The sequence below is a fragment of the Tiliqua scincoides genome, chromosome 3 (assembly GCF_035046505.1).
Source record: "Tiliqua scincoides isolate rTilSci1 chromosome 3, rTilSci1.hap2, whole genome shotgun sequence".
Lineage (NCBI taxonomy): Eukaryota > Metazoa > Chordata > Lepidosauria > Squamata > Scincidae > Tiliqua > Tiliqua scincoides.
In genome coordinates this window covers 132496397-132521581 of record NC_089823.1, presented here as the reverse complement: position 1 = coordinate 132521581, position 25185 = coordinate 132496397, and the positions used below count along the sequence as shown (strand labels likewise).

The window sequence follows — 25185 nt, the reverse complement described above, 5'->3', positions numbered from 1 at the left end:
TCCCATCTTTGCCTTATCTGGCCCTCCTACCTCCCTTCCACGCTTTCCAGAAAATTACCTTCAAAATTGATTTCCCCTTTTACAAACAAATATAATGGGAACTTGAAAGAGGGGGGGAAGCCCATATGCAATGATGAATTAGGGCTGTCAGGAGCTCTTCAAGTCTTCTTTGCTTTGTTTTACAGGCCAATCAGGCTTTTGTTTTTGTCAGTGGTGGCTAATGGTGCCACTTTACTGCCCCACCACTTCAGAAGTTGACCTCCATCACAGCAAAGTCCCCAGGTTCAGGAAGGCACTATGCCTGCCTGCTACTATCAACCTTGTACTCAGTCCTCACTTCGCTCAGGCTCACATCTTCAGCTCAGCATATTACGGAATTCTAACAATGGAAGGGAACCTCCCAAGGTCATCTAGTTCACACTAAGGTATTCCTGGCAGAAGCCTGCCACAGCTGTCTCTTGGCACCCTTCACACAAAGATTTTCTTCACAATCAAGGGCAGGTGTTTGAGTACTGGACCAGGGCCGCTGACAGAACCAGTTGCATCAAGCAACAGTATGATGGGTTGTTTGGTTGGTTGGCAACCTTCAGTCTCGAAAGACTATGGTATAAGCCTACAGCACCCGGTATTCCCAGGCGGTCTCCCATCCAAGTACTAACCAGGCCTGACCCTGCTTAGCTTCCGAGATCAGATGAGATCAGGCATGCGCAGGGTAACAGTTGCTGCAGCATGATGGGGGGCCACTTTCAACTGCCCACTCACCTCCATTGCTCTTCCTTCCCCCACTCCTTGGATTGGAAAAGGAAGGTGGCTAGGGAGAGGAAGTGTGGAAGAGAGGAGGGTACTAAGCTAGATCATTTGAGACACTCTTCTCTCCTCCACACTTCCTCTTCTGCTCAATTCCCCTCTTTCTTTTCCAATCCAAGAAATGGGAAGAACAGAGGCTGGCACATCATCAGGTAAAGGAGGGGAATTTGGCACCCTGTCTTAGGCATCAAAAGGTCTCCAGTCAGCCCTGTGCTGAACTACAGTCACATTAGAACACCCTCTCCACCCTTCGAAAATGCTTACTTTCCACCCCACCTCTCATAATGTTTGCATTAATTGTTGCCCTTTATACAAATCTCCCTCCAGAATGCTTCACCCCAGAAGACCAGTATCCCTTCCTCACTCACAGTAAAAGGGCTAACAGTACCTTCCTGCTCCAAACAGAATATCAAGTCCTTCAGGGGCCTCATTCAGCTACCAGCATGACTAACAGCATGATGGGAGCCACTTCCCTGTGGCAAGGAAAATTCATTTCTACACTACAGATGTAAACTGGTTTAACAACAATTTTGTCTGCCTGGGAAATGCAATTGTGGGGGAGAGCTAAGGATTCCTAACAAAGAATTCTCATTACCTTCATTAAACCACAATTCCCAGAATTGAAGCCATGTCATGTCAATTAAACTGATGAACAAGAAACTTGATAGCCAGTTTCACTAGGCATGGGTTTTTTTTTTCCTTTTTTCCTTTTGTTTTTCCTTCGCTAACAAAATAAATTTATTTCGGTTCTATAGTGATTTCATGAAAATCTGGTGAAACTCAAGTTTCTTGCTCAGTCATAAGTTCTTGTCAGCTCTCTGAAAAGGGGGTTAGGGACACAGAATGCTCAAAATCAAAGGTATGCAGACTTGTTTCTCAGCAATTTAGTGATTGGCACTGCTGAACAGAAATCCTGAACAGAATTTGACTGCTTAAACCCCACTGAAATCAATTTAAGCAATGGGTTTAAGAAGCCTAACAATATGTGGAAATGTAGCCTTGAAAGTGCTCAATACTGTATCTGTATTTACACAAGCACAGATTCCACAACTATGCACAAAGTGACACTAGTACATGATTTTTACTCCTTATATGGGAACATGCCAAAGAGTATATCAGTGGCACAGATACAGCAAGGATTCAAAAGAAACATCTCAAACATAGATACACAAATGCATCTAATTCTGAAGTCAAATTACACATGTTCTTCTCACTGCTTTGATGTGTATATTGACTGTAGCCTCAGACCATTATACCAGCAGGCACATTTATCAGAACATTCTATATATGCCCACCTTGACCCCCCCCCCAACAATGAAAGATATACGATTGCCAGCACATGACAGAGATGCCATCTAAATACAGATATCTACATGTGGGGTCCTCAAACAAATGGAGACACAAGAGAAGAACAGGAATAGTAATGCACATAACAGAGCATTTTAAGGGAGGAGTGCCTGCCTGTAAAAGTGAACTCTTAAGATATTGCAACTTGACTGGGTGCTAGTAAGTTATAGGAAACTTGAAAATCTACCTGTGTAAACTAACTGTACCTATGTAAGCTTTTAATTATCCCTTACCCATCATTACTGGAAGCATCATTTCCTTCAAGCACCTCTCCCTAACAGAGTCGGAGGTTCTCAGAGAATTTACTGACTTGGGCTGTCACTTGCAACCGTTCTTCTGATTGTGATAGTGCTTCTTTCTCTTCTCATCTGTGATCATCCCCTGCTTGTGGCACATGGGTCAACTGAAAGGTGTAATAACTAAGAGGGAGTACAGATGTTCAGGCAGGTTGTCTACGGGAGCTAGTGTGATCTTTTTTCTGCTACGGGGAGAACACCTCTGGCCCCAGCTTTTTATACTTGGCTCCAAATCCAATGCTGGCTTCTTCATTTATTTTGTGTTGTTTTGTAATTTTCAAAGCCAATCTAATTCTTTTTCCCTGAAACATTGGTCTGGTCAGGGGAGGGACTTCATGACTGTCACAAAGACTAGCTAAATAGCTCTCTTCTCAGTTGACATTTACTGGCAAGAGGAAGAAGCAGTTGCTCCTGAGCTTGTTTCTCTGAGATACATCAAATATCTGGCTAAAAACAGGCCAAAGTACACTCACCATGCAAAGCTGTCCATTACTTTGTAAAACTGTGTGGTCCTGGATTCAGATTTTACTCCTCTAATGAACCCAATAGGTGGCCCTAGACAGATTACTCACTTGCTAACCATCAGCTGCATTTATTTATTTATTATTTGTAGTCTGCCTTTCCTATGCTCAATTGACTTATGATACTGACCTTAACAGGGCTTTTGGAAGGATTATGTGAAGTACTTTGAATGCTCTAAAGCAGAGGATGCCAAATCCCAGCCCACCGGCTGGATCCAGCACCTGCTGCATTCCTTCCCCTAGGTCAGGGATGTCCAAAGTTTTTGACAGGAGGGCCACATCATCTCTCTGTGTCAGGGGCCTGGGGGGGGGGGGAAATTAATTTACATTTAAAATTTGAATAAATTTACATAAGTTTACATAAATGAATATATTAAAGATGAACTTATAAGAATGAATGAAGGTCTTGCAATAGCCCAAGGCCTATAAAAGGCCTTGCACAAAGCAAGGCTGGCCTTTTCTTTGCTGCAGCTACTGCATCACAGACGTGAAACATCAAGCAGTGGAGGAAGCCCTCATCCCACAGTTCACGCTAGAGGTCAAACAGTCGCCCTCACGCTGAGAGCAGTTGCGTTGGGCCAGTGAGGGCTCCAACAAATCTCCAGAGGGCCAGAGGCTCATTGGAGACTGGGGGCTCCCTGAGGGCCGCATTGAGAGGCCTCGAGGGCCGCAAGTGGCCCCAGGGCCGGGGTTTGGGCAACCCTGCCCTAGATAAATGGAGCTTACAGTTCTTCATGGGAAGGGGTTCTCTGTCACACCACAAATTGCCCCTGATGTTCATGCTGGCCAACCCTGCATGTCCAGAAATCCAGGTGCAAAGCTTGCTGGGGCGACAGACAGAACCCGGAAGCTGCTGGCCAGAGTGATGGTCAGGGGCAATCTGTGGTGTGACATAGAAGTCCCGGGACGGAACAGTAAGCTCCAATTCGTGCCAGGGATGCCTTTATCAGCATTCCCATTACCAAAGTGGAGACTGCTGCTCCAAAGCACTCTTGTCACATTATTACTATTATTATATTTTAATAGTATGGATTGATTACTGTGTGTAAATTGCCATTCTGCTTGATATCACAGCTCAGAATGTAAATGCAATGGCAGCATGCACACAGCACCCTCTGCTTGTGGCAAACTAGTTTAGTGACCCATTCAAGGTGAAATGGGAGGCTGTCACAAGAGAGAAAAAATACTACCTTTCATGAACAGAATGGATTTCAGAAAACACAAAACCACTTTGATGCCATGGAATTTGCCTGTGCTACTTCCGCATTATTCAGCCCCCCTTTTTCTCCTCCCTCCTTTCCATCCTGCAGTTTGCTTAGAGGAGTGTGAGTTGACTGACAGGCATCTCTCATTCCTACATCCTAATCTAATTGCTAGAGTGAGAACTTGACCCTTGGAAGCTTGGCTGGGAATAAGCTGACTGTTCAAACACAACTTCATCTAGAGCCTAAGGGAGCTGTTAAGCACATCCAGCCTGCTCTAGCTCTATCACAACAGAGAGCAGCACAGCCTGGCTGTCTGTGGAAGAGGAGGAGAGGTATTACCAAGGGTGCAACTCTGCTACTGGAAGGAGTACTCTCTCATAAAATGATACAGTTGTATCACAGACTCCTTAGGACAAAGACTAGGACCAGCCACTGCTTTACTACACGGCCACAATTCTTTCACTAGAAAACAGTACCTAGCACAAAATTCAGTATACCCTTCACATTCCTGCAAACCAGCAGCTTTGCTTTTCAAAAAGAGAAAGTTTCTAGCCTTCACGAATGGGGAAAAAGAAGTTCTTAAATGTCAGAACTAGTTCTACTAGAGGCTCTGGGTCTATAGCAGGTTTGAATGAAGCTTCCAGTGGATATGGGATAATGTTTTTCACAGCTGCCTCTGCCTCTGCATCGATATCGGCTCCTATTTCCTCTTTACCTGCATATAGCAAGGGCAATTTCAAACAACCAATGGGGCCAATACCTTTTATGGGCAACATTTTTGCTCTTTTGCCCACCACTTCCTTAACCCATGAATCAAAATTGTAGTGTTAATTCATCATCATATTAGCCAAAATTTCAAAATATAAAAACATGCAGTAGATACAATTACAAAAATTACAACCTTTGTTCTATCCCTACCATGAACTATAACACAAAAGAAAGTCAGTAAAAAATGTTAACATTCAGGCCAAAGGCCTGCCAAAATGGAAAATGTTTCAGAGTGTGGTAAAATTCCAGCAACGATGGGGCCAAGTGGATCTCCCGCAGCAGGGAGTTCCAAAGGGCAGGTGCCACGACTGAGAAAGGGCTCTCACATACTTCCTTCAAAAACATCCCTCCTAATGGCCTTCATGGACAGGGCATGATTGTATGGGAGGAGGAGGCCTTTACTCTGGTCCTAAGCCCTGAGAAAAAGATCAGCAACCCTATCCAAAAACAGACCACATGAGACAGGCAGAACACACCAGAAATAATTAGAGCAACAACAATGAGGATTGAGGATCCTTGCCACAGGATGTGGTGATGGCGTCTAGCCTAGACGCCTTTAAAAGGAGATTGGACAAGTTTCTGGAGGAAAAATCCATTATGGGGTACAAGCCATGATGTGTATGCGCAACCTCCTGATCTTAGAAATGGGTTATGTCAGAATGCCAGATGCAAGGGAGGGCACCAGGATGAGGTCTCTTGTTATCTGGTGTGCTCCCTGGGGCATTTGGTGGGCCGCTGTGAGATACAGGAAGCTGGACTAGATGGGCCTATGGCCTGATCCAGTGGGGCTGTTCTTATGTTCTTATGTAATGAGCTGCAGGGATATACAGTACCAGGATTGCTCTTAGTTCATATGGCACCTTTGTCTGCAGTAGAAGAAGGTGCCCTTTCCTTCCTGTTGGAAGTGATATGCTGCTGCCTCTTCCTCCTTTCCTCCATTCAGATGGCAGAATGACATACCCTTTGATGCACCATTGTATGAGGTGGCCCTGTGCAGTACAGATGTGGATAATTTCCTCATGGTTCCTCATGATTCACTCTCCATAGTCACCATCCAAACTGTGTGACTCAAACCACAGTGGTAATGTACAAATATGATTCCGGTTGGGCAGAAATACAACCAGAAGTGTCTACCCAGTACAGTTGTCAACTTTTTGATTAAAACATACTGCATTTCTAGACATGGCCAATGAGGGCTAGGTTCAGAACCTGATAGCTCAGGACCAGAGCCTAAAAGAATCTGGCAAGTTATACAGAGTTTGGATAGAGTCTGGCAGGACAGAGTAGATGCAAGTTGAAATCTGATGAGTGATGGATTGAACCTAATGAAATCTAGCTGGTCTGAGATAGGCAGAAAAAAAATCTTTGCTTGGTTGACTGAAGTTTACTGGTTTTTCAGTTATGTCTGATACCAACCAGCCCTGAGATCGAGGGCAGGCCAAATGGCTCTCCTCTTGCTGCACACCTGTCTATCGCTACACTTGACCCAGCAGTAGAAAGAAAGGATAGGGATGACTGAAACTTCCAAGGTGAACCACAATGCAATCAACCTGACTTTGGATGCCAGGAGGAGCCATGGTTTGATTGGATGCCATCATTGCAAGGCAGAGAGCCTCTTTGGGACTGAGGTAATTAAAGGGGGCGGAACTCTACACTAAGCACAAAAAACACAAGAGTAGAGAGGCAGAGAAAGTAAATGATATAGACTCCTTCTCCTCTATATCTGAGACTTGCATAGCATAAGGCGAAAGGCTCCATAAGGAGAGATTATTTTTCCCCTCCCCTTCCCCCATTCCAGGAGAGTACTAAACCAATGAAAATCCTCACACTCCCATATTGGTTACTTGCCAGAATATGATTGTTCTGGTTGGGTCAGTAAAATAATGGCCCATTGACAGCCTCCCCCACTATCCCAATCTGTGTAAATTTAAAAGCTTTGTATTTCCAAGTGTTGCTCATTGATAGTGCCTGAGGTGGTAGAGCAGTTCTAGCAGGGGTTTTGCTTCCCTTGGGGGTACTGAAACAATGTTGCCTTACTTAATTCTTTTCCCACTGAGCAGCTTAGTTCAATCAAGAGTGAGTTTAGGAGATTTTTTTCTTGCAGGGTTGTCTTAATTACATATGGCCCAAGGGCTAGAAATGGAGAAAAGCTCAATCCACGTTTTCCCTTGGCTTGGGGAGGCAGCAATTTAAAAGTCTGACAAATCATGCTTCTTCAGCATCATGTCTCTCAAATTAGGTGGCTTCTTAGGGGCAAAAGTCATCGCTGCATAGCAAAAACCAAACCAAACCTCAGTCTTGGCTGGTTTAATTGTGGCAATGCACATAAGAATATGAACGGAATGGAAATGGTATCTTTAGTGTAGCTTCTATCAGAAAATCGTATAAACATCTTACTCTTTATTATAAAAACTAGCATTCTTCTGACTAGAAAACTGAACGTGGTACATACATTTCTGAAGGCAAATTTCCTCCATGGTCTCACTGACTACCCTACCATATTCTTCCTATATACAATCTATAAGCCTAATTTTGTTCTCATATGTCCATAATCTGTATGAACCACTTTGCTAACCTTAATCTCACCCCTTTACATAGTCTTCCAGCGATTATCTTTCAACTTGCTCTTCCTTGCCAATGCTTGCCAAGCAAAACAGTGTGGGTAGAAACAGAGAGAAAGTGACAGAAAGAGATTTAGACAGGACCCATACAGGTGATGGAGGAGTCCCTCATACTCCCTGACCTCTCCAAGGTCCAAACTGCACATGATGCTAAAAGAATAATTGTGCTTAAAAAAATAGCAGCTGCAGAGGGCCCAATTCAGATTGGCACCATGGCACATGTGGAGTCTAGACAAAAATCGTTTCTCTGAAGCTGTTATTTGCCCTAGGAGGGACTCTATTATTAGTGCCAATGGCAGCTTCTCTCTATGGGCAAATAATAGTTTTAGGGGGGATCTTCATAAAGTCCCCAGAATGGAGAAAAGGGTTAGACCCTCCCTTAAGTGCTACCACCCAATTCAGATTATTTCCTGCAGATAAAGAGATAAAAAGAAAAGAAAAAGAAAAAAAAGATGTAAGCACAATTGAACACTGGCATCACATTTGTTTGGCCCACAGATATTGTCCCTTTTCACACCACTGCTGCTTAAGCATTTCTCTTTTGCAATCACCTGGAGTCAGATTTAAAACTGTGGAGCCATAAAGCGTTTAATATAATGTTATATCTGCCTTGACAGTCCCACAATTCAAGATCCTAAGTAGGTTTACTTTGAAGTAAATGCCATTCAATTCAATAGCATTTATCCCCTAAAAGTGTGTTTCGAATTGCAGTCTTGAAATTTTCCCATTCTTTCTAAAGTGACTTCTGCTATTTGGCTACTGGCCATTTAATTTGCTGTTTCCTGTTCACTCCCGTTATGACATTACAGTCCTAGTCCTTTAACTAGTCCTTTAAATAGTCACTGTTTTCTGCTGGCAGTCTCTTTAATTACTCATTTCCTTTTTGCAGCCAGAGCAATTGGTCTTTCACTTTTTATTTTACGTCTTATTATTATAACATCACAATATGGGATCTGCATAATAACTGAGCAAACAAATGAAGTCCGTTCTGGAGAGAACAGCTAGTGTGGAAGCAACCTTTGACAGCTAACATTTTACATTTCTCCACCACTGGTAAAAGACCACAACAACTTATCTTGTGTAAATACCATGTTCTAAAATTGGCTTCAGATGTGATAAAAGGGACAGGAACAGGAAGCCTAAATTGGTTCCGGAACCCCCTGCGGTTAACAGAAACTGCAGATACTAGGGAATGCCCCACCCACCCTCCAGAGGCAAGGGGAGCTCTGCTTCCCTCACCTCTGGAGAGTCCTCTGAGCTCAACAGAGGCAGTGCATGTCCATCTGTGGCCTCTGCTGGACTCAAACTGAGCCTTAGAGGAAAAAAAGTCAATTCTGGTTTTTTTAATGCCTTACAAGGCATTAGCAGGCACAGAGAAGCCCTTAGGGACTCCCCTCACCTCTGGAGTGTGCACATGCGGGGGGGGGGAGGCACAGGGGGCCGTGGACCTGATCTGCAGATAAATGAACCTGCGGATATGGGATCTGCAGATACAGGGAACCCCCTCTACTTCCTATCTCTCAACCTCTCATCACATCTGTGAACTGCTGCTCCTGAGCTTTGTTATCAGTTTATAGGGCAGAATAGATTCGACCTGTATAGTAGCTAGGTATGTGAAAACTATCTATGCACCCACACCATACAGGTGTAGAATAACACTCATTCTCAAATGTTGCTATTTTAACCCAAACCTCCCTGCTGTGCATTCCCACCCATTCCCTACTCATAAGCTTTTCAGAGAACTACATCATCAGGAATTCCAGCTCTTTCACATCATATGTAGCTTTGTCCATAGTCATCTGAGTAGTCCAATTACCCCGTGGAAGGAATGCTTACTCTCACAGGGCTACATTTTCAAGATCACATGAATCAGTTATATTTTAACCTCATATGACCATTTTGTACATGCAATCAGTTGGTTAAGGAGTGGTGAAAGGATGGATATTTTCTATTTCCCACTTTTTGAATGCATGATGTAACTGATTCTCCTCTGGGTTTGTCCCACTGGAAACCAGACTCTTATTTCTTTCCTACAAATCCCCTCCCTCCAGTATACATTGAATACAAATGGATTTTTCTGAGGTCACCCTATTGCTAGCTTTGATATGAAAGCCAGGATGAGTCACCTTGCTGCTAGTTCAATTCTGATTCTGCAAGCTTTTAGGAGTTTGTCCTCCTCAGCAGTGAATGGAAGGTGGAATCAATTGGCTCTGGAAATGGAAGACGCTGCATTGCCTGCCATCCAGGTGTCTGGAGAATGCAATCTTTCACAAATCAGGTTGTGTTGGGGGGAACCCTCTCATATCTCAGACTAATCTAACACACAGAGCACCCCTGTCAGCCCTGGTTGGAAACTGGACCTCAGGGTGGCAGAGGAAGGCAGAGAGAATGGGAATGAGAATGGGGACAGAAGAAAAGGGGGAAAGAAAAGGAAAGAAAAAGGGAGGATGAGCCCCTCCCTCCCCCTACCTTCATCACGTTTCCTCTTCTCACCATTCGACCGAGGAATCCCCAGAATCCCATTAATGGAGTAGGAGCCCACTGGATCATTGGAGGCACTGGAGACGGGAGGGGATGCCGTACTGGGAACTGGACAAAATGAAAAGGGAGAAAGTGCCCATGAGGAGAGCAACAACCTGCCAGCAGGTAGAAAGCTACACATGCATACCAGTTTCTCCAGAGATGGCCCTGTTCAACCAAAAAAATGCTGATGTATTTCAGCTAAGGCCAGGGCCCAAAAATTCTTCATGTGAAGATCACAATATGCAAATCCCTGGTGAAATCACTCTCCACATCACTCAACTTGGCAGCATGTCTAAGGCTGACTAGACTAGAATTCTCCATTACAAATCCTCACATGTTGTGCCTGGAAATGCCAGTTGTAGTATCAGATCTGCTTAAGTTTATTTTTTTTGTGTGTGTGTGTGTGTATGTGTGTGTGTTTGTGAGTGAATCTATGCACATGAAAGAGAGAGAGTGAGAGAAAGAATATTTGGGACTAATGGGAAGGGGATTAGAACTTCACTATGTGACTGGACAGCAGCTCTTAAAACTGTGAAAATGACATTGGTAGAATTATATGACAGAAGAAGATGGAACTGCACATGATGAGCTTTTTTGGAAGATACTTTAAATGTCCTCCTAGCTCCACACACTTAGACATGCACACACCATGGTCCTTCCCTCATATTCTGGTTAGTTTCCCTAATTGCATGGGAGGTGGTTTGTTCAAACACATGCCGGCAATATGGGGAACTAAATGAAAACTAACTGGGATGTAAGGGGAGAGCCCAGGATGTGCACATACTATGTGTGTGCATGTCTTACAATGTACTGGGTCTTTAGACATTCAAAATATCTCCCAAACTGGTTCTAACTTGGCAAATGAATATTCGGCACCCACTATAGCTAACACCCAAAAATGTGTTGGGCATCTGAAGTGAAGCATTGGCAGATGGGGGAAAGGGTGCTTACCCCCGCCACATCTTCCAATTTTCCCCTGCAAATGGTCCCTAGGCTGTTTTTTGCAACAGCCCAGGTTCCAGTTGGAGGGGAGAAGCATTTTAAAACAACCTAGGGCAACGGTTCTCAAATTGTGGGTCCTGTACCCACCAATGGGTCGTGACCCAATTTTGGTGGTTTGCGAAACTGACAGAGCACATAAGCATTGTTCTCTCATTCACTGATTCTACCCTGTATTTTCACTTGTGGTTTCCTCATAATGTGTCATTCCACCCTTAGACCATATGCAAAATAATCCAGTTCTGGTGAGAAGTTGAGTCACCTAAATTCAGCCTTATCCACTTGCATTGTCTTTTAAGCATTAAATGCGAAAGTATATTCTAAGCATTTTAGCATTGTCTGAACATGCAAATATTGGACACAAAGAACGGCTTTAGCAAAAAGAAAACAAAATATGGCTTAGGTGTGGCAATGCACATAAGAATGGAAATTGTTTCTTTACATTTTCTGAATGTAGAAAATAGCTAGAAAATCATATAAATATCTTATTCTTTCTGTTATAAAGTCTCACAATCTTCTGATAGAGAACATTGAACAAAGTGCATACGGTTCTGCAGGCAAATTTCTCACTGCGACAAAGTATGCTATCCCTGTGTACAATCTACCAGCCTGCCAGCAGAGAAAGTTGGCATCCTCAGTGATACTATTCTTATGAACCATTCTCTGTCCATGATCGCACCCCAATAGCCAATGAAAGAGCTGTCTTCCAACAGTGGAAAACAAGCCTGTTTATAAATGAAACATTCTTTGAGCACCAAAGCCACTCTGGATATACACTTGTAGTGATCTGATCAAACAAATAGCTTTCTCTTCAGGGCCAAGCTCAATACAAAACAGTTCTGAGAAAGGCAATATTTTATACAGCACTGATCCTATGCATGTCTACTCAGAAGTAAGTCAATGGGGCTTACTCCCAGGAAAGTGTGGATAGGATTGCAGCCAAATGCTCCCTTATCTTACGGAAGCCTCCATAACTATCCTCCCACCACAGGGTGCAGCGCAAACCCCATTGGCATGGCTACATCAGGGCTGGAAAGTTGGATAAGATTTGAACCTGTGTCTCAAAACCACCAACGCTTTTAAAGCTGGTTACATCCTTTTTTTTTTTTTTTTTTTAATAAGGTACATGAATGTTTAGCTCAATCAGTGGAGTCACTAGGATTCCTGTCACCCAGTGCGGGAGGCCTACGCATCACCCCATGCAGTAGGCGGGGCAATGCCCCAAGTGGTGGGCGTGGTGATGTACCATCGCCACACCCCCACTGGTTTTTTGGCTGAACCTTTTGTTAGAACATAGATATTTCAATGTGGTTTGTTTCATAGCATTCTGCATGAAATTATGCATTGATTGGTATATAACATGATGGGATTATTCCTCCAAATTCTGATTTTAGCGATTTTGAAAACTTGTAGAGTCACACACACCCCCACCCCGTGTCAACTTACTAACACCTTATTGCAGCAGTTCTCAAACTTTTAGCACTGGGACCCACGTTTTAGAATGACAATCTGTCCAGGACCCATTGGAAGTGATGTCATGGCTAGAAGTGACATCATCAAGCAAATTAAAATAAATAATTATAAATAATTAAATTAAGATAAAAGAAATAATTAAATAAGGGGGAGCCAGTCCTGTTCCACCAAGTGAATCTACTCTGAAGTAAGTCCTATTGTTGTCAATGGCGCTTACTCTCAGGAAAGTGTGGGTAGGATTGCAGCCTGTGAGCCCAATCCTATGCATGTCTACTCTGAAGTAAGTCCCATAGTGGTCAATGGAGCTTACTCTGTAGCCTGCCTGCAATAACCCCCTCCCCCCAAAAAAAGAAGCAGTGAGATTTCCAGCCCTCCCCAGTGCCCAGTTTAAGGTTCTTCTATTTCAGGCATATCAAGATAAAAACACTCCTGGCTTTACAAGTGCAAAATAGAAAACTTTCCCCTTATCAGCTCAAGCCTCTTTTTTGTCCTTTTTAGTGGGGGGGGGGGGGGAGGCTGCCTGCTGGAGCATTTGTTGCACTCCAGCTCCATTGTATCTGGACCATTCTGGTGTCCTCACATTCCCCTTTGCCTGGCCTGACCACCAGCCAAGGCACGTCTGCCTACTTGTGAGTAAACACGACCGTGAGGCTGCTTTGCTTTCCAAAGGGCTCCATAGACTCACAGCTGGGAGGGAGGCAGGGACCTCCTTCTTGGGGGTTTTTGGGGGCTGCACTCATTGGATGAGGACCATTCTGACATTGTTTGGAGTCCTCTTAGCCTGCCCTTTCCGACTAAGGCAAGTTCGCGTACTTGCGAGTAAACGCAGCCATGTGGCTTCATTTCGGGCTCAATAGACTCAGGAGGGACCTCCTTCTCAGGTGTTTTTTTAGGGCTGCATTCATTGGATCGGGACCATTCTGGTGTCGTTGGATTCCTCTCTGCCTGCCCTTTCCGACGGACTAAGGCAAGTATGCTTACTCATGAGTAAACACACCCTACGGCTTACTTTCACTTTCCAAAGGGCTCCATGCATTTTTTCTTTCCGGTTTTCTGGCCACAACTTTTGAACAAAAGGAGCTATTTCAATTATGTTTTTGCATTGCATTCCGCTGGGAATTCCGCATCCAATGGTATATGGCATGATGGGGTAGCTCCTAAAGCCGTGATGTTAGCGCATCCTCCCCCAGGGCACCTCACCCCCCGGCGCATCACCCGGTGCGGCCCACACCCCCTGCACCCCCTAGCGATGCCACTGGTTATTATGCATTAGGATGAGCTAAGTTGGGGATGGATTTACTGTAGGACCATCATTGGCCCATTTTGCAATAGTCAATTGTCAATTAAAAAAATTACAGTTGCAAGAAGAAATGTACTAAGTGCAGAAGTTCCACTCCTTATGCACTGAAATATACCACCCAGATACATTTTTAGCAGAAACTGAACACAGTTTTGCGCATAGCTTTCCATGAACAGGAGACCTAGGAAATTGCTCTTTAAAAAAAAAAAAACACCCTTTGATTTTCAGGATTCTCTTGATAATCATAATTATATTTAACATTTATATAGTGTTTTTTTGAGTGTACAAAGTACTTAATTATCTTGATGCTGGCCTTACAACAATCCTGTAAAATAAGTCAGCATTATTATCCCCACATTGCAGCTGGGGAGTCAAGGCTAAGAGGGAGTGGCTTGTCTAATACCTCCTTATGAGTTCAAGCCAGAGGCAAGATTTGAACTGGGGGAAGTCTTGATTCACAGCTCAGTCTCTTAGCCACTGACTACAATTACATATGAGGTTCAAAGTGTGGCTACCTAACCATAAAATACTTCCTGGGTCTACTGCCTGCTCAGACCAGTTCTTCTATCCAGCCCTATGCTGGTCACTCAGGCAAACAGCTGCTTTCCTACACAGAGCAAAGAGTAAGTTCTCCAAACTCCTATACCAGTGAAATTCTTCTGCCCTTCCAAGGTATCTTATCTGTTTGCATCTCAGCACATAATAAATGCTCCCAATTGCAAGTCACAACCTTTCCACAAAGAGCTGGCTAATCCTTCTGAGGCCTTCACTGTATTTACTTTATTCATGTAATGAATTTGTATCCTGCTCTTTAATACATCAGTGCTTCCAGGGCAGCTCACAAATTAAGATAAGGGACAAAAAGAACAGTGACAACAAGCAAATTAAAACCCAAGAGATTAACAGCAGTTTTAGCCCTGGGCTAATAAAAAGGGTTCTGCCTGTCACTGGAATGACATCAAAGTAGGCATCAGGCAAATCTCTCTGAGAAGAGTATTCCAGAAACAGGTTACCATCACTAAAGAGGTTCTCTCCCCAGTCACCACTTGCATCACTTCAGACAGTGGTGGCACCTTGAGGTGGAATTCATCACATTAAACATGACCAGAGGGTGTTCCAGACACACTTCCTTACTGAACTGCAGAACTAGTAGCATCTAAATCAAAGTGAATGTGAGCAAGGTATCCTCCTAGCGCTTAGGCAGCATGTTACAGCATGCTTCTGAGAGTGCCTTCACAACACTGTGGGGGCCAAGAAGCAGGCCCTGAACTACCCAGACCAGCTCTGCTGGGGAGAACTGTAAGGATACAGCAGTAACAGAGAAATGTTGCCATAGAGTAGGCTTAATTATAAGCTCTTACCTTTGTTCCATTTGAGTTACACTTGCGTTCATCTCCTTATCTGCTTCAGTGCCCCCAATTCAATGCCCCAACAGTAAAATCCTATTAGTGCTTAGTCAGAAGTAAGTCCCACTATGATCTGGCGGACTTACTCCCAAGTAAGCATATACAGCAAGTCCTCACTGAAAAGTTGTTTTGTTTATAAGGTTGATTGGGAAAAAGAAAATTGATTCCCAACCAGGACCTCTGTTTGTGTGGAGTCTGAACTCTCTCCCCATGTCTGTGTGGGTTTTCTCCAGCCTAGAAAGCTCACATTTATTTCAATGTTTAATATTAGAAGTGTTTGGGGTCTTTATTTTAAAGTTTGGTGATATCTTTGTGACCAGAAATATACTGTAGTCTTGTTTATGTTTTTCAATTGGCCGACAGAAAAACTGGTTTCATTGTAAGTCATTTCACTTAAAGTTGCGGTTTCCAAGATTCTATCAACGTGAGGACTTGCTGTATAGGATTGTGGTCCACAAGGCTGAATGAACTCTGCACAGTGGGAGATGGTGCTTAGGAGCAATTGTGTCTCTTACCTACATAATCTCTGCATCTAGCACAACTAGGATGTAGACAAGAGTGCCAGCCATGCCAACTGGAAACTCTTTGAAGGTTTTCAAGGATTCCTTCATGTTTCCTCACCTGCCATTAATGGACTATTTTAATAGGTCCTCTGCTTTGCAGAGGGTAATAGTCACTCTTAGTCAAAATTTTAGCAGGAAAGGATCCGACCACAGCAAGTGTGCTCTATAGATTAATTGCAGCATCACTATTACTCTGTAGGGATTTGAGGTTTTTCAGCACAATCCTGAACATGACCACTCTTTTTAATCAGCATCTAACAAAGACCAGTGCTGTGAGGTCAATTGCTACTCAGATAAACAGGTCTAGCCACACACTTCAGCACAGATAGGTGAGTGGCATAAAGCAAGAACTGCAGTCATTCTATGTACTAGATTTCTAGACCTCTTTTGCTTGCCCTGCTTGCCATTTCCTAGACCAGGAGTGCCCAAACCCCAGCCCGGGGGCCACTTGCAGCCCTTGAGGGCTCTCAATCAGGCCCTCGGGGAGCCGCCAGACTCCAATGAGCCTCTGGCCCTCCAGAGACTTGTTGGAGCCCGTGCTGGCCCAATGCAACTGCTGTCAGCTAGATGACTTTTAGACTTCTCACCTGAGCTGTGGGACAAGGGCTCTCTCCACTACTTGCTGTGATGCACTGCATCTGTGATGCACTGCACTGCACTGCTGTGATGCACTGCATCTGTGATGCAGCAGTGGCAGTGAAGGAAAGGCTGGCCTTGCTTTGGGCAAGGCCTTTTGTAGGCCTTGAGCTACTGCAAGACCTTCATTCATTCATATAAGTTACATCTCTAATATATTCATTTATGTAAATTTATTCAAATTTTAAATTGTAAATTAATTCTTTTTTTCCTGGCCCCCGACACAGTGTCAGAGAGATGATGTGGCCCTCCTGCCAAAATGTTTGGACACCCCTGTCCTAGACACATACAGGTGGGGCATCCATATCCGTGGATTATTCATCTGCAGATCTGGGTCAATGCAAATTCCCCTGGACCCCCATGGAGCTAAACTTGGCCCCACCTGAACCCTCCAGAAGTGACCCAATCTACCCTCCAGGAGCTTCCCCACTTCTGGTTTCCCTTGGGAAACTGGAAGTAGCATTTTTTCAGTTGAAAAGGCCATTCTGAGGCCTGCAGAGGCAGTGGGCGAACATAAGCTGCCTCTGTGGGCTTCAGAAAGCCCTCTGGAGATGACCTGAGAGCAACCCCAGTCCCCCCTGAAAGGCTCAGGTGGGGCCAATTACAGATTTAATTATCTCTGAAATTTGGTATCTGCAGGGGGTCCAAGAACAGATTCACCACAGATACCAAGACTCCACCTGTATCCCCACACACATAAATCAATGTAGCAAATGATTTTTGTAATCCATACTTATGGTTTTAATAAGGCAAAATTTTAAAAATTAGTTATTTTAATTATTTTTATTATTAGCCTCACATTGTTAATCAGAAATGGTGCCCTTTCTTTGGTTTTGCCTTGTCCCTACTGGCATACAACGTAATCCTATGCATGCTTACTTAAAAGTAAGACCCACTGTGCTCAATGAAGCTTTAAGTATGCATAGAATTGCAGCTGTAGTGCACATCAACCTGGGTGGCAGGAGGTGATCAAGTGTGATTTTTTGTGTTTGTGGTAGCCTACCTTTAGAAACATATCAGAAGGCTGGGGTCTGAGTTGTCTATTTTTGCTGCCATCCAATGCACATGTACCTGGGTAGGAAGCTCCAATGAACACATTGGGATGTATGTTTGAGCACAAATGCCTACTTATTTGTTACACTTGTATACTGCCCTCCTTACTAAGAGCTCAGGGTGACATTTTATCCTCGCAACAGTTCTGTAGTGTAGATTAGGCTGCCAGGGAGAGAGAGCAATTTGCCTAAAGTCATCTATAAGCTTCATAGCTAAAGAGGGATTTGAACTAGGGTATTTGCATCCAACCCAACAATCAAGGCTCCTTGCTTTATTACCTCTCTGTAAGGTGAGAAAAGCCCAGAGATTAAAGGCAAGGGGTTGTATGCATTACCTTATAGTCCCACACTGTAAAACAGCTTAGGCAACCCCTGCTAATGGGGCAAAGAAGAGGCATCTTTTAAAGTGGCAGTTCTTTTATATTGTGCAAGAAGAACACAAGTGCCCTTATTCATATAGTTTTCCCAGTGGCTGATTGTGAATGCTCCCCTTGTGCCTTTTTCAGTAAAGATGCCCCTTTGAAGAAAACTTTGGTAGCTCTTACCTGTGAGATTATGATTTCATAAACATAAACTACCACTCATTGTTAGGAAGAAAGGCTATCTTTAAGGGTTGTTTTAAAGAAATAATTTAAAAATCACATTTCGAAACATAGACTATTCTCTCTTACAGCAACATTACGGAACTCCCCATGAGTTAAAAAACAAACAACTTCAATGCCTATTTATATTGTGAAGCTCTTTTGAGGCATATTAATTAGAGAGGCAACATTTAACTGATTGATTGGTTAGATTAATTAATCATAATGTTTGATTGAGAAAAACTGTGGACCTGATTAATCAAGTAACTGATAAAAAAGTAACTACTTTTAATAGCAACAGCCTCTGCTACCAAAACTGCAGATGATCCTGGTGTTTTAGAAGAAAGAAACAGAAACTCGACAGGTGCAGGAGGCAAAGTTATTAATCCAAGTGGTATAAATCCCAATGCATTTTGAGCAATTAACTCTTCATCAGGAGGCTGCCAAAAAAAGAAATATCTCACATCTATTGCAATTTCTTAGATGAGTAGCTCCAAAATGAGACACTGACCTACTGACTCCTACAAAGGTAGTGAAACTTGCAAGAGATGTGAAGTATTCCTTTTTCTGACAGTCCCCCGATGAAGAGATCATTCCTTGAAAATTACTGGGGTTTGTATTAAGTGGACTAATACATTTGTCTCCTGCACTTGTTGGATTTATGTTTCCTCTGTACTCCAGCTCTTTTGTGGGTTCCAGTATTTTAGAAGAGCCATTCTCCCTTCTTTCACACTTGGAAAGAATGCCTCTTCTAACAATACCTGTTATGACAGATGCGTACATCATACAAAAACAAAGTTTACCTTTTTTCCTTTAGATTTGTTTTACCCATGTGCAGATGTATACATATTTAACTGATTAATTAATCAAATAAAACTGATACATTGACTAAACTTTATTTATTTGGTAATAACTCTTAATACTGACACTGGTTTGAACCGAGCACTTTCCACTTCAGAGAGCTTTCATTTCTTATTGATAGGAAGAATTGTTGGAGCTTCACTCCAAAAGATGAACCATCTGCCTCCTTGAGTTCAGTAAGAGTCTTAGGCTGCAAACCTATCCTCACTTTCCCGGGAGTAAGCCCCATTGACTATAATGGGACTTACTTTGGAGTAGACAGGCATAGGATTGGGCTGTTAGAGCCCAATCCTGAGGTCCGCAGCATGGCTCCACGCCGTGGACCACAGTCACAAACATGCCATAAGGCACGTTTGCGGGGCTCACCACTGGGCTCCCACCGGATCTAGCCCAGCACCAGCCAGAGCTGACTAGTGTGCGGCGGTGGCCCAAGTTCTGCGGCTTGGCGGTCACCTGGACCGATGGGCTGTGGAAAGGGAGACGGGGGCGTGGGGGAGGCGTTCCAGGGAGGGGGGAGGCCGGTGGGAGGCATGTCGGGGGAGGGAGAGAGGCGGATCCATGGAGCTGAGCTCCACAGGATCCCAGGCACTTGTGCAGGGCTGTGCACCCTACTTGAGCACCTTTACTTTAGCACCGACCTTTTGGTTGGCGCTAAAGAGAGTAGCCCCACTGCAGGGCTGCAACCTATACTTGGGGGAAGGGGACGAATGTCCCTTCTCCCAATGTGCCTCCCATAGTAGCATGGGAGGAGCAGGATCCAGCAGGAGCCCTGCACGGAGCTGCCGAGCCTGGGAGCTCCGGGCAGCTCTGGATCGTGCTGCCCAGATGTAAACCTTTCTAATTCACCGGAAACAAACACCTCTCCTTATATACTGTATACACCTTTGGCTATAAACCAAAAGGAAAAGCCAACTTTATGGTTTTTAAAAATACTAATTGTTTCTAGGCAGGTGGGGGTGCATCTGAGTGGCCTGCATCTCAAAGTGATTACTAATTTTCAACTTAGCCTGTTGAAGAGCTAGTAAACATCAGATGTTGGGCACTTCAGACACTAGCCAAGGGCTCACAGCAGAAGGCTGACCTTAGCAGGTTAACTCCTGAACCCCCAGTACAGGTGGGCAGTGGTAGTGCCCAATCTGGGGTGGAAGGGTGCAGTGAAGGCCCCAGTACAGGGCTTTGCCTCAGGGATCCCAGCAACCCGGGCACTAGGCACTAGGCAAAGCATATTCTGTGATTAAAACCTCAGTCGATTCATCAGATTCATCTACCAGTTCACCGAGTAGATCTTACAGCAATAATAATGTTGCTAGAGGAACAGACTTTCTGCTTTGATCACAACATACAGTGACTTCCCTCTCACATCCAGTAGGAACCCAGAGTACTATATTCACCACCTATCCCAGATTTCCACTAATTAACAGCACTCACAGCAAGTGATAGTAGCCAACACATCATACTTGAATGGAAATGTAAAAGCAGAAGTAAGAAAGAAATCCAAGTGAAAACAGGATATCTGAGTTCTAAAATGTGGTTCTTTGGGGCCACACTTGTCTTTGTCTTCTCTGGAAAATTTCTACTAGTGCTTCCATATCAGACTTTAAATCTGGAGTTGCCACCCTTTGCTCACTCACTTTTTATGGCCAATTGCATGATGTTGTTCCCAAATCAATGATATCCAGTGTTTTCTGTATTTTCCCCTCTGTGCGACTTGATTTAGACTTGATTTGTGAGGATTTTATAGTAAAAATGCAGTTCCAGCTCCATCTTGTCCAGGGTGGACTAGTACACCACTATTAAATCTTTTTTCAGGATCCTGTGCTTTTAAATTTACTGCTTCCTGTCTCTAGGTATAGCCCATACATTGCTTCCATTGATCCTGATTGGAGGATTCATAAGTAAATGAACGTCTTTCCCCTTGTCAAATATGCTTCTATAAAATCTACTCACAAGACAATTCCTTTCAACAAATGACTCTTGCAACTTCAAGTAGTTTACTGCTTTCATATTCTGCCCATTTTATTGCTTCTGTTGATTCTGACTGAGGGATTAGTGAGGCGATAGCTTCTTGAAGAGCTTCTAAAACAGCGTTGCTAACACACAATGCTTGCTAAAACAGCATTGTGTTGTTGCTAACAGTATATATATATATATATATATATATATATATATATGGCTTTACAGAGAAAATAAAAAAAAATAGAGAAGAAATCAGCAATTTAAGATCCCACCAATTGCAAGAACAAAAACTGACATGGGGCAATTCATAGAGAGGGGCAATTACTCATAATCACCCAGTTGGGAACAACAGAAGCAATAACTGAGTCATACCTGCAAAGGGGAGGTATTTAACTTTGTGCTTTGTCTGTTCACCCTGGGAAGACTAGAACTGGATTTGCATTTTATTATTTTTTAAGAAATCACCACAGATCTAAAAAAAAACAACAACAGGAAAATGCTGGGTCCTTGATGGCTTGTTCAGAGCCTATGCTCACAGTCTGTATGTAGGATTTTTGAGAAGATAGGCATCTCATGAGGGGCAGGCACAATCTTGCTCCCACATAACGTGAGGAACATTTGGTGGAAGAGGTTCTGTTGAAGTCTGATGAAACTGGACACAGGTAAATACCCGATGTTTATGTTATGCTGTCCAAGCAACATTGCTCTTTAAATAATTCAAAGGTGTGCTCCAATGCATTGTGCTTATGGGCCAGCAGAAATTATATCCAATGTATAGCTCACCTTAACGTAATACAATCCAATGTATAGCTCACCTTTTAGCTCATCTGATATCAAATGTAAAAGAGCATGAAAAGTGGAGTAAAAATCAAATACATGCTACCGAACATTAAAACATGATGTAGATCAACTGACAATGGACCGCTCGGTGGCTTTTATTTTCAGTGCACCCTAGCAGCACAGCAAATAGCAAGCAGCTATTTAACAACACAAATCTGTTTTAGTTTGTTCTTGCTACAAAGACTGAGCATGATGGTGTCTATAAAAATGATAGTCCAGTGAATCTCACTTCCCTCTGTCTGAGCCTCTGAAGGAAATGAACCTGCAATAGCAACTTGACAGCATAGCAGGAATACCTTCCCAGTTCACATCTTGATTCTTTCACAAGAATCACAGTGGGCAAGATTCCCATGTGAAGTATGTGGGAAATGGCACTGACCTGGAAGCTGCTTGCCAGTCAGCCTTGGAACAAACACTAGATTGAACCTTGATGCCATTCAACACCTGAGAAATTCAAGAGTAGGCTTAGGTGTCCCCTGTGCACAAGGTCTAAGCCTAGCTTGGACTGACTAGTGCCTCTTCAACTCTGATGGTACATTCATATCAGCCTTTTAATCTGGCACCTTTGCTTTACTATGGTCAGAATCTATTCATGGGATCACTCCATTCCTTCCTCTTCTTTCCCCACCCCTCTAGTGCCCCCTTACCTATAGTGTGTCCGGGTGCAGTCACCCCTGTGCCACTCCCATCTGGTGTTGGGTGGAAAGGCTGCTGCACTTTGGTTCTGATGATCCTGTCAAAATAAAAACATGCATACATTAGACTAAACCAGTAAGATGCATTTTCACTACTAGTGAAATCTCCAATTTTATGAGTGGGCAAATCTGCACAACTTGGGTAACGGGGTATATGACTGTGAACCAGTGTTTGCTTTTAATGAAACGTCTTCATTCTCAGCATATGAACTCAGGGTCAATGTATAGGCACAGCTCTGTGTATGGCATCCCTGCTCCCCTTTTCCATGAGCAACTTTAAGACCTCCCTGTCTGGCTGCATGTTTGATTGCGGCACAGGCCAGGAAGTGGCTCTTTATGTCTCAGTGATCAAAAGCCACTCTGCTCAGTGTACCCAGGGAGCCTGTCTACTTCTCAGTTCATAATGAAGTACCTGTCTGTCTAGGAACATAATTCCCTTCTTATGAAAGGGACAAGGGTAATGTCAGGGGTTCAAGTTTACAGAGAATTGGAGGAATCAGCCCTAGGGGCTGAATGGCAGTTTTAACAACATAAAAAAAGGCACACAAGAACAAATGGGGACTATCAGAACCTCTGTAAATGGTGCCAGAGATGATAGTGATGATGATGATCATCATCTTAATTAATTTACATAAGGTACTTTATAGAGCAATAAAGCAATACAGATAGGTTCCTGCTCTCAAGTCCTTACAATCTAAATCTTGACAACGGTTTAAAAAAAAGGGGGGGGGGAATGAAAGTAAAAGCTAAAGGTAGCAAAGGATAGATGTGGACAAATACAGTTAGGCTTCATTTTGGCTGGAGATGCTGATTAAAGCTGCAATTCAAATTACACTTGCTTTAACCTCCATAGTAAATTCCATTAAAATTGGAGGGGCTTACACCTAAGTAAAGTTAGTTAGGGACCAATCCTATCTGGGCCAAGCACTGGCACTGAGCTCTAGCACCATGCTGGGCGCCATAAATTTGCTGTAAAGCACATTTAAGGCACCATCCGAGTAGGGAGTGCTGGGGCTGGGCCCAGCATTGGATGGTGGGAGAGCCTGATGGCAAGTTGCACCACTGGGCGGTGGTGTGGGAGGGGCATTCTGGGGTGGAGGAAGGGTGGGGCAGGAGAGGAACTGGCCCAGGAGGAGGGTGGAACTGGCAGGATCCTATCATCTGTATTGGGCTGCAAAGCCCAACACAGAGGTTTTCCAGTCTGTGCTGGAAAAACAACTGGTGCAGACTCGAGGAGCCCCACTGCGGGGCCAGCATCTTTACTCAGGGGAAGGGGAGGAAAGTTCCCTTCTCCCAAGAAGACCTGTAGAAGCTTCTGTGGGGCCATTGAATACAGTAGTTGCCATTTTGATGGCGCTGCACCCAGTGGCCCCTCTGAGGATAGGATTGGGCTGTTAGCCTGCAATCCTCCCAATTTATAGCATTGGACTGGGATATCTGAGGAACCGCCTCCTCCTGTCTGAGATGGCCCAAACCCTAAGGGCATCTGTGTCTCCTGTGTGGGGTGCCTTTGAGCTGAAACTAGACTGATGGGAAGAAGGGGTAGTGCCCAGCTCTGGAATTCTGTGGTGCTGCCACAGCTCTGGAGCTACCTGTCATTTGGATTAAAAAACTATACCTTCTACGTTAGCCTTCTAGCATGGGCTGAAAACTTGCTTAATTCACTTAACCTTTCTTCTTTAAGTGCTGATTTCTTGACCTTCCTCTTGCCACTGCTTTTGATTGTATTGTTATGGGATTGTAATTGCTACCTTTATTATGATTTAATTTTACTGTATGTTGTTGTATGTTTATGTAAATCATTATGAGCCTCATTGGTTACAAGGAGAAGGGCAGAAATTTTTTTAAATAAATGTCATATTTAGTTTGGTCCACAGACACAACAGCTATCTTACAGCTTCTCCTGCAAAAGGACTAGAATTCAGGGACTTCGGTGGGATGTTCCTTGCTGTGGGTTAACTCAGGGACTCTTCTGTTCTCTCTACAAATCAACTATTCAGCATTCTTGCCCAGGTCTATGCAAGCTGTGACTAGTGTCTAAGACTGGGGCAAAAAAAAAAAAAAAAAAAAAAAGGCATTGCCACAGACTTTTGTGTAATTTGCCTACTTATTCATTGAATGGTATCCACAAGGATAATCAACACTAATGAGAGTTCAGTTCAATTGGAGCATACATCTCTAAGAGGGGAAAGGTCTCCTTCCCCTCCCATCCTGTTTCCAATATTAATATTTTCTCGTTGTGCATTGCTAGAAAAGAATGAAATCAATATCCATTAGATACCAGTGGAATACCTAATACAGGTAAGATCAGGGAAGAGTGAAGCTATGACAAAAGAAGTAGGACTTGCTCCCACTAATGGGTTTATGCTATCAGTAACTAATTGAGGGGAACTATGACACAAGTTTGGCTGGCAAGGTCAACAGAGCTCCGTCATGTGCTAAGCAAAGTTGGCTTAACATGGAATAATTTTGTAGGCACTGTCATGTTGTATGACGGGGTATTCCACAGACTTCACAGAAAAAAAAAATCCTTTGAGTAGTAAGAGAAGCAGCAGCAGGCAGCTGAGGGAGAAAGGGCAGAGGTTTTTTTAAGGGAGTAAGAGAGCTTCAGGTGGCTCCGAATGGTCAAATTCTGCTGTTCTTATTTATAGTGTGGTTGTTGTGAAAGGGGACCACCATAATGCCCAACTCTTGATACTCTGGCAAGATCTTTATTACTGATTGTTTGAGTACAT

The 25185-nt window shown here is 43.6% G+C and overlaps 1 protein-coding gene and 1 pseudogene across 2 annotated transcripts in view; both read right to left on the bottom strand.

Annotated features, from left to right (window-relative positions):
* The window catches only part of PAX2 (paired box 2), a 156769-nt gene that overhangs the window by 72532 nt on the left and 59052 nt on the right, over positions 1-25185 (bottom strand). For both annotated transcript variants that reach the window (XM_066619159.1, XM_066619158.1), the window contains exons 4-5: positions 22403-22488; positions 10035-10154 (exon numbers count right to left, since the gene is read on the bottom strand). In XM_066619159.1, coding sequence (XP_066475256.1) covers positions 10035-10154; positions 22403-22488 — 206 coding nt within the window. The remainder of the gene's footprint in view (positions 1-10034; positions 10155-22402; positions 22489-25185) is intronic.
* Positions 611-730, bottom strand: LOC136646819 (5S ribosomal RNA; annotated as a pseudogene).